We start from the raw sequence: 16,035 nt of genomic DNA, 5'->3' as shown, positions 1-16,035 counted from the left end.
TTTGACTCCTGATTGATCATGATCCATGGCCAATTTCAATGTCCAAGATCGATTTCAATTTTTATTTTCTAGTTTGGTTGTAAATAAACACTATTATTTTTATTTTTATGACACATAAATGTTTATTTTTCTTGTAAACAATGCCTTGTACGTTTTTTTATTTCTACACTAAATAGAGGAATATTTTCTTATCATTTAAATACTAAAATTGAATCAAATAAATCAACTATATATAACAATAAATAATGTGGTTAAAGAACATTGTTATCCAAAAATATCAACAATATCTAATATATTACCTAATCAATTATTTAACATGAGGCATACTCTAGCTTTTTTTGAACAACTTTATGCAATGAGAACTTCTCAATTGTTTATATTCAATAAACAACTCAGTATTTGATGTTATTAAGAATTAATAACAAAAAAAAATTAAATTATAACACGAATAGTACACACATAGAGCAACAACATCATGCTTGTTATCTGCAAGCTAACCCCTTAGGTTTTTTTTATAAAAATTAGGAGAATGTCTTAAAAGATCTTGAAGTTGTTTATGAAGGGTCATGCAAATAGCTTTGATCTCTTCTCTCCAGTACTTTAATGATCAAGAACACTAGTTTTCTTTGATTTCTTCTTCTTCAAACTCTAGTCGTCTTTCCTCTTCCATCTTTTCTATAAACACATTTAAAAAAAAATTAATTTTTTGTTTCAAATTAATTTTTCTTTCTGTTTTTAAATTGTTTTAATATGTTAAAGTTAAAAATGAATTTTAAAATAAATTTTTTAAATAAAAATACTTTCAAAAATTATTATCACAGAATCAAATAATTTAGAAATCAAATCCTACTCATGTGATAGTGGTGAGATTTAAGAAAATATGGCTGGAGCAGAGAGAAGGCATAGAATCATAGCTTCGGCCTTTCGATAGGAAAAGGAACCATCCATTTGGTGGCCCAACTGGAGCCCAGTTCGGTGGGCCTGGCCTTTAGTATTAACGGAAAAACCATACTGGAGATGCGGGGTATCGATCCCCGTACCCCTCGCATGCTAAGCGAGCGCTCTACCATCTGAGCTACATCCCCTTTCCTTGATTTGATTTCTAACTACTTTGTACTATACTAAAAATCTTGAAAAAACATTGGAAGAATTAAAATCGATAACCCAAAATAGAAGAATCAATGATATAGGCATTATATTTAAAGAATAATATGTAGGATTTTTCATTATATTCAATCAATTATGTCTCGATTTTTTTTTATAGCAAATTATAGTTTAACCAAAGCATAAGATGGTGGCCTGATGAAGATTTGAATGGAAGTTACTTGGCAGAACCAGAAAAGTTGGTTTAATCAATTGCTGGAACCAAAAATAAATAAAAAGAAAAAGCTTTTCGCAGGACCCTCTATATATTGGCTTCTTTCACATCATATTTTAAGCCTTCGTATTAAATGTTGAAATTACATCTCTCATTTTTTATCTACCAAAAATATTTAAAAAATTATATTATTCCTTCACCATCAGTTCTTTGTTAAGAAATGAAAAATTTTAAATTTAGTAATTTTTGTTGGTGAAGTTTCTAGGCTGTTGAAAATATTTGGATTTTTTTTTTCTCTTTTCGTATCATGTAGTGTTTTTATATTGATTTCAAAAAAATTCAAAACAAGAATAAGAATTATATATATATATATATAAACATAAAAGCCGATGATAAGTTCGATTTTACTTCAGCCCTTCTTTGTATTGGGCTATATAGAAATTGGGTTTCTGATTTTTAAACTTTTAAAGAAAGTGTATCGGAAATCATTGGCCCAGAACAAATACTAGTGTTCGTTCTAGAGTATTACAAACGCCATCCCCAAAAGACATATATATATATATATATATATATAAAATTTATTTCTATTTGGGGCAGATAGGGGTGGTTGTTGTCTTCTAATTTATTTATATGTGTATATTAGAGCTTGCAAATGTGATTTATTTTATGACTTTTTAAGTTGGCTTGAATCTCAAGTGGAATATTTTTTTTTTTTGTGGAAAATTTATTCGATGTTAATTATGTTTAATAGGATAAACAATTGTGAGGAGACAATTGATTTTCCATTCTATACTTGTATTTAATGTTGTAATTCTTATTCTATACTTGTGTTTAATATTGTAATTCTTTGTGAGTTTCTGAATTTGTGGGTTACCAAAACATATAGCAGGAGGTGCAAAAGTGTAAATTATTATATGTCAACATGTTTTTTCTATGTTTATCATCATATGTGTTTTAAGATAGAAATATTAAGAGATTTTGGATTGAATCGTAAGAAAGATAGAAGGAAAGGGTGTAGAGAAAGAAATAAAATGGCAAAAACTTATTTGTTTGTGTTTGAAAGATCATAATATCTTTGAAATGAAAAAATATTTGATGAGTAATCTTAAATTCACATAAATAAAATGGTCCATAACAAACAAAAAAAAAAGTTCAAAACATATTTTACCATTATTGTTCAAAAAAACCTAAATGCTAAGAAAAGTTCAAGCCCAATAAAAAAGGTCCAATTACATGGAAATAGGACAAGCTGGTTTTGAAAGAAAAAAATTAAACCAAAACAAAATGAAATTGATGGGTTGAAATCAATTTTAGTTTTAATTTTTTTTAAAAAAAAATTATTTTATTGATTTTTTAGTTTAAAACTGAATGAACCAAAAATAATCACCGTTAGACTCATCCTAAACAAAATTGAGCTCAATAAATGGAAAGAAACACTATTATATTTTGCAGAAGTTGAATAAAAAATGAAAAGGAAACCAAAGAAAACTAGAGAACTGAACTGGTCCTTCGTTCTGTAAGAATCTCATGATTTGGTGCAGAAAATCTCTCCGGGTCCCCAGCATCATCTCCAACAGCCTCGGCCACCCACCCGCTTCCCAGGATTGCAGGCAAACACAGATGATCACACGATCCAAAACTTTCAGCATGAAATAATGATTAGCCCCACAGGACCAGTATCATCCCACAAAGCATGAGCTGTACACGTATACGTTGACTGGTCTACCGAAAAAATTGGGGACCTTATAGATATAATCCTGAAGGTTTCAAATAATGGAGACTCCATATGTATGGCAACGGAGAGGAGAGCTGGGACCATTGAAATATTTTTGCCCTTTACCATGGCGCTCCACAAGGCGGGCATCAATCAGTGTGTTTATCGAATATCAAGTGACCTATAATGGAATGGCACTATCATAGAATTTAAGGTGATCAATTCAAGAAACTGGTCCGTGCACCACTGATTTGAACAAGTCCCACAGTTAAGAAAGGAGACTGCACAATATTTCTCAGAAAACGCTATACCCTCAACGGTTCTTGGTAAAGTCGAGTAAAAAACGCATAAACATGGATCCCTAACATGGTAACGTGAAGAAAAAAGGTCCAAAAATGAAGAGAACAACTTTAGTAAAGTATGAATGATATTACTTGACTTTGCTCCAACAAACACAGCTCATGAACTGTTATATATATATCTATAGATCATCTATTTCCCATAGAAAAAGGTGCTTGGTCATCAAGAGCCAAAGCAATCGGACTACATGAACTCCGTAAAATAAACAGCAACATCCATACATAAAACATTAATGAAAATATAACATAGATATAACACTACAGAAAAAAGGGCAGCACTTGACCACAGGATTAGTGAAAGAGAAAGGGAAACTGGGTGGTTGTTTTTTGTTCCTGTACCAAACTACGTCCACTGTTATCTTCTTCCACGAGCTCACTTGTATTCCAAAATCATGTTGTTCTCAGGAGCTAACCCAACACACGCTCTCAGTATGTTCTCAAGCATTGCACGCTGCTTTGACAGTGCATTCACCACTGGTACGCCTGGTGGAACCTGTTTATTTGTTATTTATTTATTTTTTCCACGTTACATACAAGTTAGTCATATGCCGCCAGTGATAAAGACAATAAATCTGATGGTATTAAGATAATCTGACAGAGACAGAGAATCCTCCTGACCAAGTCTAGATTCCCATGATTTCATTTACAAGTAGTTACTAAAGACTAAAGTAATCCAACAACTTGCGTCAGAGCGAGTACATTGGCATGAACAACATAAAAAAAGTTAGTGGCTTTTTTGTCCGGTCAAAAAAACTAAACCCAACTCCACATTTCCCTTCATTTCACTGAGAGTTACTAATAAAACCCAAAAAAACCAGTAATTTGAAAGAGTAGAACTTACAAGAGGAGCCTTTGTAAGGTAACTGAGAATAGTAGCAACAGGGTGGAATGAGTGGAACTTGCCCTACATAGAAGGAAATTCATATCAGTACAAGTCAATCCACAAAGAAGCTACTTAGTTTGCTCAACAAAATCAAACAGGATTAAAAGTTCAGTTTAAGAAAACACACCTCTGCTTCACCTTTGAGCTGGATCCTGGTGCTAAGCTCTGCAAGAAGAACCAAGTCCAGGATGATTGGTGCAGCCAAGAGGGAGTCTTCACAGGTGTTGTGCATCACAATGGTGTTTTGGCCACCCATGAATATCTCTGAGGTGTACTCATCCATAGCTCTCTTGCTATCTCCAACATATGGCACATACTATACGAGTAACACGTACACAGAAAAGAGCAAAAAAAATAGATTAGCACTGCAAGAGTAAGAACTGAAAATTAAAACCAAAGGTAACGGTATAACAAAAGTGAGATTATTTACCTTGATGACTACAACATGGTCAGGGTGTTCACCAGGCTCATACAGAATTCCATTGCTGGAGACCATGTCATCAACAACATTGCTCTTGGAGATTTCTTTGGAGCGGAAGGTTTGAGGTGCTGAGAGGTTCATGCCATCATTGTTTCCCAGATGGTTGTAACTCACTATTGATGTTGGCTGAATCATCACAATCACAAACACCCCCATCAATTTCAACACGATTAGCACAAAAAGTTACATAATTCCGCTTTCTTAATATATTATATACCTTAATACCGGCCCCAACAAGGAAATCTACCAGCACAGATTGCATCTTGGTCTGACCACTCTTAAAGTCATCTCCACCAATCAAACTGTTCCTCTTAATAGCCAGATCAATAAGTCCTGTAGTTGTCAGGAACGAAACAAGGTTAAACATCTAAACTTCCTTAATAGCCAAAAATATTAGGCCTTCCAAACAAATGATGGGATTTTACGGTTAAGAACCTGGAACAAAAGTGTTTTGTGGGCTTCCATTGATGAAAGGTATATTTTCATAAATACAAGCCAGAGCAAACAAGGTTGATGGAGATATCTCTGATTCATCCTTCTCCACAGCAGCCAGGAGGTTCTCCATGGTGTCATTTAGCCCCACAACAATATTACTGTACCTCTCTGTGTTGGCAGTCCACAACACGACAACCTTGTCCACCTTGTTTTTCTCCTTGAACTCCCTAGTTAATTATGAAAAGACACGACCACATTGATTACTTTTCCATCTAAGGAACAAAAAAGCCTTTTTCCAGTTACAGAACCGGAAAAGTTAACAGTAATTCAAATTAAAATTAAAGTGCTACCTAATGTCTTTGATAATTTGCTGGACTTGTTCTTTCTTAGTGCCTTTGATAACATTGTTAGCACGTGAGTCTTGATTGGCAGCAATGAAATCAGGGTCGTAAATTCCAGGGAGTGGTACCATGGATTCCATGTAGGGCCTCAATTGCTTTTGCAAGTCAAAGTCGAAAACCTTGGCCCTCGCCATGGCATCTGCTAAGTTCATGTCACTTATGTCCCATCCCCCAAATACAATGTCATCTGGGTTCACCTGTGTTGTTTTTTAACGTTTCAATATTGATATCACAATAATTCTTTTCTTTTCTTTTTTGCTTAAAAATTCACTGTTGATTATCATAATAGTTTAGAATTATTCATGAATTAACTTAAGATATAATAAAAAATTGGAGAGCGAAGCACGGTACTTAATAAATGTAAGACATATGTATACCATGGGGAGCAGGCTCTTGAATGGAGCATAAATCTCCTCTCCATTGAAAGACCCAAGTCTGATGCTTGATGCCTGGGTAAGTGATCCAAAGTAATTGGCTTGCTGCACCTTGTCCTTAGTTGCCCAGGAGATTCCTCTGCAAGGCATTCAACAACCCACATCATAAAATTAATTAAAAATCCTACCAACCCAACTTTACGTCCTTAAATCATAGCCAAACTTAAATAAAAAAACAACAAAGAAAAACATGAACTCACTCTTTGTTGGCAATAACACCTCCAGTGAGAGTTGAACCATTGTTTCCTCCCCACCCCACAAGCATAACACTGCGAGGAGAAAAAATTAAAACAACATTTCAAGATTTTAAGATCAGCCCACAAAAGATTAGCGCGAGCAAAAAAAAAAAAAAGAACAAAAAAAACAAAGAAAGGGGTTTGGTATATAGGTGAGAACCCTAGTTTGGGGACAATAGAATCAGTCTTGAATTCATATTGGACAGTTTTGGGTTTGACAGTCCATTGATAAGAACCATTTCTGTTCTCATGAACAAGTTCAGTGGTTTCGTAGTTGTACACGGAATGAATCTCATCTTCTATGTACTTAACGTTAGGACTCTCAACCTTAAACTTCTCAATAAACATTTTTGCTTTCTTTGCTATAGGTAATAAAAACACAAATATCACGAGATCAAAGAATGAGAAAACCAAAATGAAAACCAAGACTGCGATGCCACTAATCTTATCTAGCCTCTGACCCTTTCTTCCTTGTGCTCCATCAAGAGCCACCCCTGGCGTTCTATAAATAGGGCCAAGGAAATGAGAAATCTTCCCGACACGTGGGGTCACGCTAGGATGTGGGGCCCCAACATTACTTTTGTTTTTGTTTGCACAGTGGTCTCAACTATCAAGAAAAAGAAGGGTTGAGTGTTTGATAGTGGTTATTTTAATATATATATATATATATATTAAAATAATATTTTTTAATTTTAAAATTTTATTTTTGATATTTTTAAATAAATTTAAAATACAAAAATTATTTTTCAAATATCTATGAAACGATATAAACTGCGAAAAATGGTGAGAGGAGATTAGAATGTGTTTGGCAGTAGTAATGATTATTTTTTAAATAATTTTTTATATGATATTTTTTTATTTTTTAAAAATTATTTTTAATATTAATATATTAAAACGATTGAAAATGTATAAATTATATTAAATTTTAATAAAAATAAATAGTTTTTAAATTTTTTGGAAACACACTTCAACCGCGTTTCCAAACAGCCCATAAAAAAGAGTGATGGGACCGCACGTATTAGAGTGATACGTGCGACAATACAGAGACAAGTGGCTGCACTTTCAACGTGGCATTATCCTCTGGATGCCAGATTTTCTTTCTTGGTGGGGTCCCAAAAAAAAAAAGGCCCTCAGAATTGTTTCTGATTATCCTAACTGGAGCGTTGAAACGACGCGCCTGTTAGACGTTTGAGGATAGAATTGTCGCAACTGCCATGTAGATGTATTGGCGAGGTTTTAGCTATTTCTCTCTCTAGATTTTGTTTTGTTGCTGGTAATTAGCTGTATTGGGCCCTAAGATTTGAGCTTGTTTTTCAAGTTATTTACCTTTTGGGCCGGGCTACCTTTCCTTGATTAGGGCTCTTTAGTTTTAGTTCTTGACAAATAGGAGGTTAAGGGGTATGGACGCAGACAGAAGGAGGGTCAGGATCACGTGATCTTATCCAAAGGACAATCATCAATCAACGACCCCTAAAATTGGTCAGTGGTGGGCGTGAGCTCTGTGAGCATGAGTGGATCCTCTCACCATAAAAGCATCGAGGAAAATCAGGACCCCAGTAACCCATGTTAGTGGGACCCTCACATTCTTGCAGGTTAATTGGCCGCATAGCATTTCACCAGATAAGGGCAAATTTATATTAAAAAATAAAAATAATAAAATTTAAATTGTAACTTCAAGAATCTATATGATATTAAAAAACGTGTTCTTTGCAGGTAAAAACAGGTTTTGTCCTTCCATGGCAGACACCTGACACTTAAATTGTCATGTCTAGATGCTGGAGCCATACTCATGAGCTGACTACCCAACCAAGCCAGCAAGGTTTGCTGGCAAAACCCCCTACGGATTAGTTATCAAAACCCATCAACCACAATGAGGCTCGGCTGCGGAAGGATCCTAACCACAACCCCATTGGGTTCATCCACAGACCCAACCTCAAACACTCTTGGTTCATGTCAAGAAAGAACCCTCACCCAAACACTTTTGGGTTGGAATATAGACCTAGATCCCAACCCTTTTGAAATTACATTTCAAACCACCCCAACCCCTTGTGGGGTCTAGATTGAAAAGAATCTAAACCCTTTAGATTCATATATAAACCCAATCCCTTACTCCATTGGATCCATACTCCATCCCAAACCCAATTCATTTAGATTGCGGATAGGAAAGATTTCACACCCAAATCCATTTGATCATAGCTTGCTTAAGTGGCTATGATAGTCCTAACATCATGTGGTACTAGACTCGTTCTAACACCACATGACGCAAGGGCAATCTAAGTACCGAGTTACAGCTTCTCATTATTATTATAATATTAATTTTTATAATAAAAATTATATATCTAATTTTATTATTTATTCAGTAAGAAAATATATAAAATAAAATAATTCTATATCTAATTAACATCAAATTACTAGATCATATAAACTAATTCTATATCAAATTAATATCAAATTATTAGATCATATATATATAGTAGGTGGAGGAATTTTATTTTGTGCTAGAGTAAAATATATTTTCTCAGGTACACTCAACTATACTAGTTTGCAAAATAATTTGGTCTCCTCATAAAAAAGAAAAAAAAAAGTCTAGTTTTTGTATGTTTTGCCTAATTTTCCACCGACTTTAGCTTCAGTGGTACCAAGTGAATCCGTGATTTGATCACGCTGGGCTGGTGGTAGAGGGTGGCGCACCGGTTTCTATCATGATTTGATTGCACGAAACACGTTTTGATCCCAAATTATTTTATACTCTGTGATTGAAATATACCAGGGCCCCACATGCCCAAAATTCTAAGATCCTTGATCCTTCAATTTATTTTATCGACAATTCTTTCTTCTTCTCCTCCCTCTTTTTCCAAAGTCATGGACGTACCAAAAATATTATCAATTATTAAATATCCTATTTAAAGCCATGCTTTTCATTTTGAATTATCTCCTGTAATGATATCAAGATTTGATATTATAAATTAAGAAATTAAACCTATCCGAGATAACCATTTCAACATAAAAAAAGATCTAAAAATAAATAGCAAGTCCTTTCACTCTCATCAATTATCGAGTTAGTCAAATGAGGAGGTTCGTTGTACCTAACTATTTAATTTAAAGTAATAGTTATGAAAAAAAGTTAAATATTATTTAGTATTGATGTTCAACCTTTTTTATTTTAATTTTTTTAAAAAATATTTTTTATATTTTTAAATTATTTTAACATATTAATATCAAAAATTAATTTTTTAAAAAAAATATATATTTAAAAAACAACAACATCATCACAATTAAACAAATCTCACCATCATCATCGGTCATTACCAAGAAGAACAGCATCAAAGATTCTACATTTTGCTGTGGAAAAGTTGATCACATCTTATTTACGTTTCCACGTGGCACCACTCTGTCACTGACATGTAGCTATCGTCTGGACCGGTCTCATTAAAGAGATGGGAGTTGTGTTTGTCCACGCCCTTCCTTTATAAGTCGTTCACTGTATCATTGGATTTTCATGTGATAATTCAAGCCTTGTCATGAATTTGCTGGAATTACTTGTTTCTATCAAAGGGCACTCCAGCTCCATCATGAGTTTGTAGCCCAGAATAGGCCACAGATCATTATTCGGCCTGAATCCATTTGCATCAATGGGGGCCCTGTCTTAAATCCTATATCTTAAATCATTAGGTCCACAATCCTCCCATCACATCGCATTACTTGACAAAACACTAAAACACATGGGAAACTGTTCCCTTTCTCTGTCACCGTAGACACAGAAATAATATATTAAAATAATTTTTTTATAAATATTTTTTTATAAATATATTAAAATTATTTCAAAACATTAAAAAAACACAAATTTAATATTTTTTTTCATACTGAATGCAGTTTTAAACATAAAAACAAATAGTTTTTTTATTTCTATATTTTATTTATATTAGTTTTTAGTCCTGTATAATAGAGAGACTCTATAATTTTTGCGGTAAAGATTCAACAATCAAAATTATTGCTTTTGATATTAACGAGTTTTATTTGACGAGGAAAGTTCTACTAAAATATTTTTTATCTCTAAATTACTTGAAAAAATAGATTTGATATTAAAAAATTATTTGGTTTTGGATTGATTTATTGCTTTTGGATTGTTTTTAGGTTATTTAAAGGCATAAATATATTTATTTAGGTGATCGTTATGGTATTTTCAAGTGTTCCTAGGTAAAACAGTGGTTAAAAATGGATTTTTTGGATTTGAAACACTTTTGACCCAACTTTTTAGTGACCTTTGGTTATTAAAATTTGAGTAGAGCAAGTAACACGTTATTAGTTGTTTTGTTTCTCAAAGAATTCAGAAATAAATAATAAATTATTTTTCATATAAAAAAAGAAAAAAAATAATTAAATAGACTCAGGCACGTGGACGGCTTCAGGTTATACATCGAAGCCTTTTTTCCTGGTTTTTATTTTTTGATTGATTGATTTTTTTTCCTAACTTAATCTTTCACAATTGGATCTTTATTGATTTTTTTTATTTATTTTTTTAAATTACATTCTTTAATATTTTATTGATTTTTAATTGGGTAATGCAATTTGTTTTGGTTTGATATTTGTAAATTTACCATAATTCAAACAAACACCCTAGTATTTTGTTGGTTTTCAATTTTGGGAGATTTTTTATCTTATAATTAAATAAAAATATTTAACTTGATCGAGATTATGACTTGAATTATAAGTTTGACTGATTAACTTTGGTTAGTTGAAAATTGAACTTCATTATGTGTTTTGCTTGGATAAATAATTCTCAATTTTTTTAATTAAATCCATACATAAACTTTTCAATTTATAATTAAGATTTTTTATATAAAAAGCACATAGGAAATGTTGTCATATTTCTTTTATATTGAAAAAAAAAATTATCTAACCAATAATGAAACACAAGTAAAACTACTGACAATATAAAAAAAATGATTGGCATTTTCATTGTAGCACCCATAATATTATTTTTTTAAATTTGATTTTCAAGGTTTTTTCTTTTCAATTATGTCCTTTTATTTTCAAAATAATGATCACTTTGAAAAAATGTATTAAGATGAGAAAAATTTAAAAGAAAGGGACCAAATGTAAAACAAGGAGAAACCCATTGGTAATAGGCGGAAAAGTTTATTTTTTATCTTTTTACTTTTCTTTTTCTACTTTTATTGTCCCTATATTTTTTGTGATTTCAATTTTGATCCAAAAACTCATTTATTTTGCATTTAAGTTCTTGAATTAGAGAGATGAGAAAGAAACGAGAGAGAAAACAATTGGTATTGTCTTTTCTCAATGACAAAATTCATCATTTTTTGTGTCAATGAGTTTTATTCAATGAAAAAAGTTTAATAATGATACGGTTTTTTATAAACATACTTGAAAAAGAAGAGCCAACTTCGTTATGAATATTTATTGGTTGATGTTGTTTTTTTTTAAAGTTTTTTAGTGTGTTTTGAGATTGATAAGTGGTTTATGGAGTTTTTTTATAATAATTTGTAGATGTTTTTATGTGAAAATGGCTTTAAAAATCGATTTGTGGCCTAAAACATCACTTCTCCTTGTTTTTTAATCACAACAATTGATTTAAGATCAGACGCATGAGCCATCTAGGTCAGGGTAATTGGCTTATAATTGATTTTTTATTTTTTTATTTTTTTATTAAACATTAATATTTTTTTATTTTTTTATTTAATATTTAGTTGATTTTTAATTTTTCTTCATATTTTTTATTATATAATTAAATAAAAAAAATATTGGACATGGTAGAGTTAATGATTGGAACCATAAATTTAATAGGTTATTTGGAGTTTACTCTAATTAATCCAATATATCTTTAAAAATTTAACCCACTAGATCATATTTAATTACAATACTAAATAATTTCTCATGATCAATATATATACACACACACATATGTATATCTTGAAAGAATATTTAGTTTGACGCACGAGAAGAAACCTCGGGGGTCTGTAAGCCCGGAACGTTTTCCACCCTTACAAATTAGAATTGGTTGATGAGGAAAAACCCAACTTTGCACTTAGGGCTTTCATATATCCTGAGCTAAGTCTTGACCTTTGTGCTAATTCTTGTATGCTGAGTCCATGATCCATCTTGCTTGTAAACTTATGGATTTAAACAATTTTGAACCTTTACAAGTTTATAACCGAGATTTTAATGATAACTTAAAACATAGAAAATTATTTTTTAGATTATATTGTAATAATATTCTGCATATTTTAAATTTCTTATTTTTATCATTACTAGTTATGGTTAATAGAATAAATTTCATACATTAGTCTCACTGGAAAGTGAAAATACAATGAATGTTATTTCTTTTCCGGATAGAAAATTATCATAAGAACTAATTTTAGAATTTAATTTAACAATTTAACAATTTAAATTGATAATTTTTTAATATTATATCAAATTTATTTTTTTACCGTAAGATGGACAGGATTAATATTTGGTATTCATATTTTCTAACTAACATTAAGCTAAAACCATTTAGATCTACATAATTGCTTGGTTTAAATGACCACAATTCATATAATAAATAACCAAGTGCATCTATAACTTAATGTCTTGAATTTCTTGACAAGTGTTTTAGAAAAACATTTGTTGTTGTTTTTTTTCTCTATATCCCAAAAGCATATTGAAATAATTTAAATTCTTAGAGGAAAATCAAAATATTGTAATAAAATTGCAGTCAACTAAAAGCAAGGCATCGAGTTATAGCTTTTAAAACACAAAGGACTAAATTATAATCACGTTCAAAAGCAAGGGATAAAGAACAATATACTCTCTACTGATTAAACTTATAATGCTCTGGTCTTGTCCTTGTATGTCGTGATTGAGCCTAGCCAGCTGCATTTCCAAGTAAGAATATTCAATTTTAATAATGCTTTGCCATTGCTAATTTCATTCAGGCATGTTCCCAAGTGGTCAAGTCCCGACCAAATCCACAGGACGGCAATACAAGAAGCCAAGGCATATATGTTAAATAATCCAAAAAAAAAAACTATTTATGTTTTAAATTTATTTTTCAATAATCATGAATTTGAATATTTTTAGAACTATTAAAAATTTATATAATTATTAATTTTAAATTTGTAAGATTAATCAAGATATATATAATCCTATTAATTTTACCGGATATTCAATAAAAAAAAGAAACCTGGTGATGGTCAGTACTGTGACTTTCTTGTGGACTGATTTCTTGGCATCGAAGCTCAGAAAAGAATAGAAATATATATATCGGTGTTTTCAATTTATGGTTGAATGCGAAAAACAATATACTTTTGGACCTATTAAAACATATAATATTTGGATTAATTAATAATTAATTAGTACAATGTAGTTGACCAACAATTTGTGCACCACACAGCTGATTTCGGTCTGAAAAATTATTAATTAGAGAGTATACGTGAGTTTTTTAAACGTACAAGGTGCGTTGAAAATAGTTGATTGCCCAGCATAAACGCGAGAATTCTCGACACCAAAACTTGGCCGGCCGGCCAGCAGAAAACAGAACTTAGGTGCAATCTATACTTCTATCCATATTTCTATTGTGTTTTTACCTCATATTCAGATCCTGTTTATTTTATATTTTGAAAATATTTTTGAAAAATTTGAATTGTTTTATTAATTCTTTTAGTATTTTCAAATTGTTTTAATATTTTAATGTCAAAAATATTATTTTATAATAAAAAATATAGATATTTAGATATTGGAGAGCCCGGATGGAATTTGACCACCTTGTAAATAACATAGAAAATTAGGGGGTTGCCATCTTTGCGCGTGTGTGTATATATTAATTGATGGACCCACATATCTTTTGGGATCTCCACTGTCGTTTAACATTTATAATATTCATGCAAAATGTTGTCGTTCCTGTTATTTCTTGTGGTTGATGGACTCGTGTTGGTATAGTCATCCTAGGAATCTGCTTAATTTGCATGGACAAATTAACTTGCACAACGTCAGTCTAAAAACAAAAAACTTTGAGAGAAAGGTAAGGCCATCAAGAAATATCATTATTAATTAATTAATTAATATAAACAGGCAAGAATACGTAGGGAAGAACAACGACGACGACTCCAGACCAAAATTGCAGTCAACAGCACCCTTAATTTCTACTCAAAACGCTGAAAGTACAACCGTGTTCTAAGCATATATATATAGACACACACACACACACAAGCCCTTCACTTCTTCCACTCACAGCTTTCAAGCTATTTACGATCGCTAATTCTCTCAGACTCGGGCGGGCTCCGAAATTCAAATGGAGATGTCCCTGCTGGCAAGTCCTAGGACAGCAAATAAGTTTCCAATTATGATGAAGAAATGGTCGAGGCAAAAATCCTATAAGCACAGGACAATTTTATGCAAGACGACGACTAACGAGGTAGCATTTCGAAAAAAGATGAACTTCTATGAAGTTCTTTCTCTCGGATCTCAGAATGTGGGGTTTGATGAGATAAAGAAAGCTTATAGAAGCATGGCTTTACAATACCACCCGGATGTATGTCCTCCCTCAGCAAAAGAAGAGTCTACAAAGCGATTTGTTGAGCTTCAAAAGGCTTATGAGACATTGTCCGATCCAATTGCTCGTAGAATGTATGATCACGAGTTGGGTATGGTTAATTCTGTAGGATTTGCGTTTGAAGGGCTTCCATCGGAGGATCGGAAGAACAGTTTTCCAAGGGAAGTGTGGGAAAGGCAACTGCATGGATTATATCAACAATCATATGCCCGAGCGGAGAGGAGGAACAATGGATATACTCATGTTAAAGTTATTTAACTTTTTATTTATTTATTTATGGTTGATATTAATTACTTTATTCTTACTGTAATATGTAGATTGTTCTCTAACAAGAACTTGTATAAGAATTCGTTGTAGATGGAAGTTGCTGCCGAGGCCAACTCATAAGCCAAGGCTATTTCGATTTCTTTTTAAGGGTGTTCGGAGTATGGTACTGATTGTATTTTTAAATAATTTTTTATTTAAAAATTTATTTATAAAAGTTGTTTTTGATACCATTACATTAAAACAATTTAAAAATATTAAATTTAAATAACTTTTTTAATTTTTTATTAAAATATGATTTCTACCGTGTTTTCAGAATGATGTTTTTCAAACCCGACTCACCTTTTAAATTTCAAAAAACGGGGTTTCATAGCTCTAGGAATTATTACGACTTACTAATTCGTGTATAGATTTATAGGAGATATTAATAGAGAGTAAGTGTTCGACTTATGAAAAATGTTATGCATACAAATTAAGAAAATGTGCCCATTAATTAAGAGTCCATTGGACCAATAGATGGAGAAAAGATAACGAGAGTGGATTATGCAAATATTAAATGATTTATCAAACATAAAAAGGAGTAATTGTCACATCATTTTATATGAGGTTTTGTGAGATTTGTTTATATGTATACCATTGCTTTTGATCCATAGCTTAAATCTTTCTTATTTCGTTATATATATATATATATATATATATATATATATAAATAAACATAGTATTAAAATCTTTTAATGTAGTACTTAAGAATTTTCTCCTATAAGATTGGTGGTTCGTTTCGATTAAAATATTTTTAATGTAGTACTTAAGAATTCTCTCCTATAAGATTGGTGGTTCGTTTCGATAATATTATAGAAAACTTGTTTATTTTTTTAAAAATAAAAACATAAAAATAAACAATCAATTGTTAAAATATATTAAAGCCAAAAAATTGGTTTTCTAAAATCTTGACAGTAATA

At 31.5% G+C, this 16,035-nt stretch overlaps 2 protein-coding genes and 1 non-coding gene across 3 annotated transcripts; 1 reads left to right on the top strand and 2 right to left on the bottom strand.

The window, feature by feature from the left end:
* Window positions 1-1,012: 1,012 nt before the first annotated feature.
* Window positions 1,013-1,085, bottom strand: TRNAA-AGC (transfer RNA alanine (anticodon AGC)). The gene has a single exon. It is a non-coding gene; the product is annotated as a tRNA-Ala (tRNA).
* Window positions 1,086-3,441: 2,356 nt separating this feature from the next.
* LOC105113928 (inositol-3-phosphate synthase-like) lies at window positions 3,442-6,755 on the bottom strand. The gene is made up of 10 exons (XM_011010297.1): window positions 6,422-6,755; window positions 6,226-6,294; window positions 5,969-6,104; window positions 5,541-5,788; window positions 5,191-5,417; window positions 4,973-5,088; window positions 4,705-4,881; window positions 4,402-4,590; window positions 4,233-4,295; window positions 3,442-3,884 (listed from the first exon to the last, which is right to left on the bottom strand). The coding sequence occupies exons 1-10, from the start codon at window positions 6,607-6,609 to the stop codon at window positions 3,765-3,767; spliced, it is 1,533 nt and encodes a 510-aa protein (XP_011008599.1). The 5' UTR covers window positions 6,610-6,755; the 3' UTR covers window positions 3,442-3,764.
* Window positions 6,756-14,496: 7,741 nt separating this feature from the next.
* LOC105113927 (chaperone protein dnaJ 20, chloroplastic-like) lies at window positions 14,497-15,180 on the top strand. Its single transcript, XM_011010296.1, has one exon. The coding sequence runs from the start codon at window positions 14,552-14,554 to the stop codon at window positions 15,068-15,070; it is 519 nt and encodes a 172-aa protein (XP_011008598.1). The 5' UTR covers window positions 14,497-14,551; the 3' UTR covers window positions 15,071-15,180.
* Window positions 15,181-16,035: the final 855 nt, after the last annotated feature.

The sequence above is a fragment of the Populus euphratica genome, unplaced genomic scaffold (assembly GCF_000495115.2).
Source record: "Populus euphratica unplaced genomic scaffold, PopEup_1.0 scaffold472.1, whole genome shotgun sequence".
Classification (NCBI taxonomy): domain Eukaryota; kingdom Viridiplantae; phylum Streptophyta; class Magnoliopsida; order Malpighiales; family Salicaceae; genus Populus; species Populus euphratica.
This window is presented reverse-complemented; position numbering and strand designations above follow the sequence as displayed.

Coding starts and splice junctions, on each gene's coding strand:
- LOC105113928 (XM_011010297.1), bottom strand. CDS start 6,609: ATGTTTATTGAGAAGTTTAAGGTTGAGAGTCCTAACGTTAAGTACATA. Junction 5,418..5,540: donor CAAATTATCAAAGACATTAG/GTAGCACTTTAA, acceptor ATAATTAACTAG/GGAGTTCAAGGAGAAAAACA. Junction 3,885..4,232: donor ACCTTACAAAGGCTCCTCTT/GTAAGTTCTACT, acceptor ACAAATAAACAG/GTTCCACCAGGCGTACCAGT.
- LOC105113927 (XM_011010296.1), top strand. CDS start 14,552: ATGGAGATGTCCCTGCTGGCAAGTCCTAGGACAGCAAATAAGTTTCCA.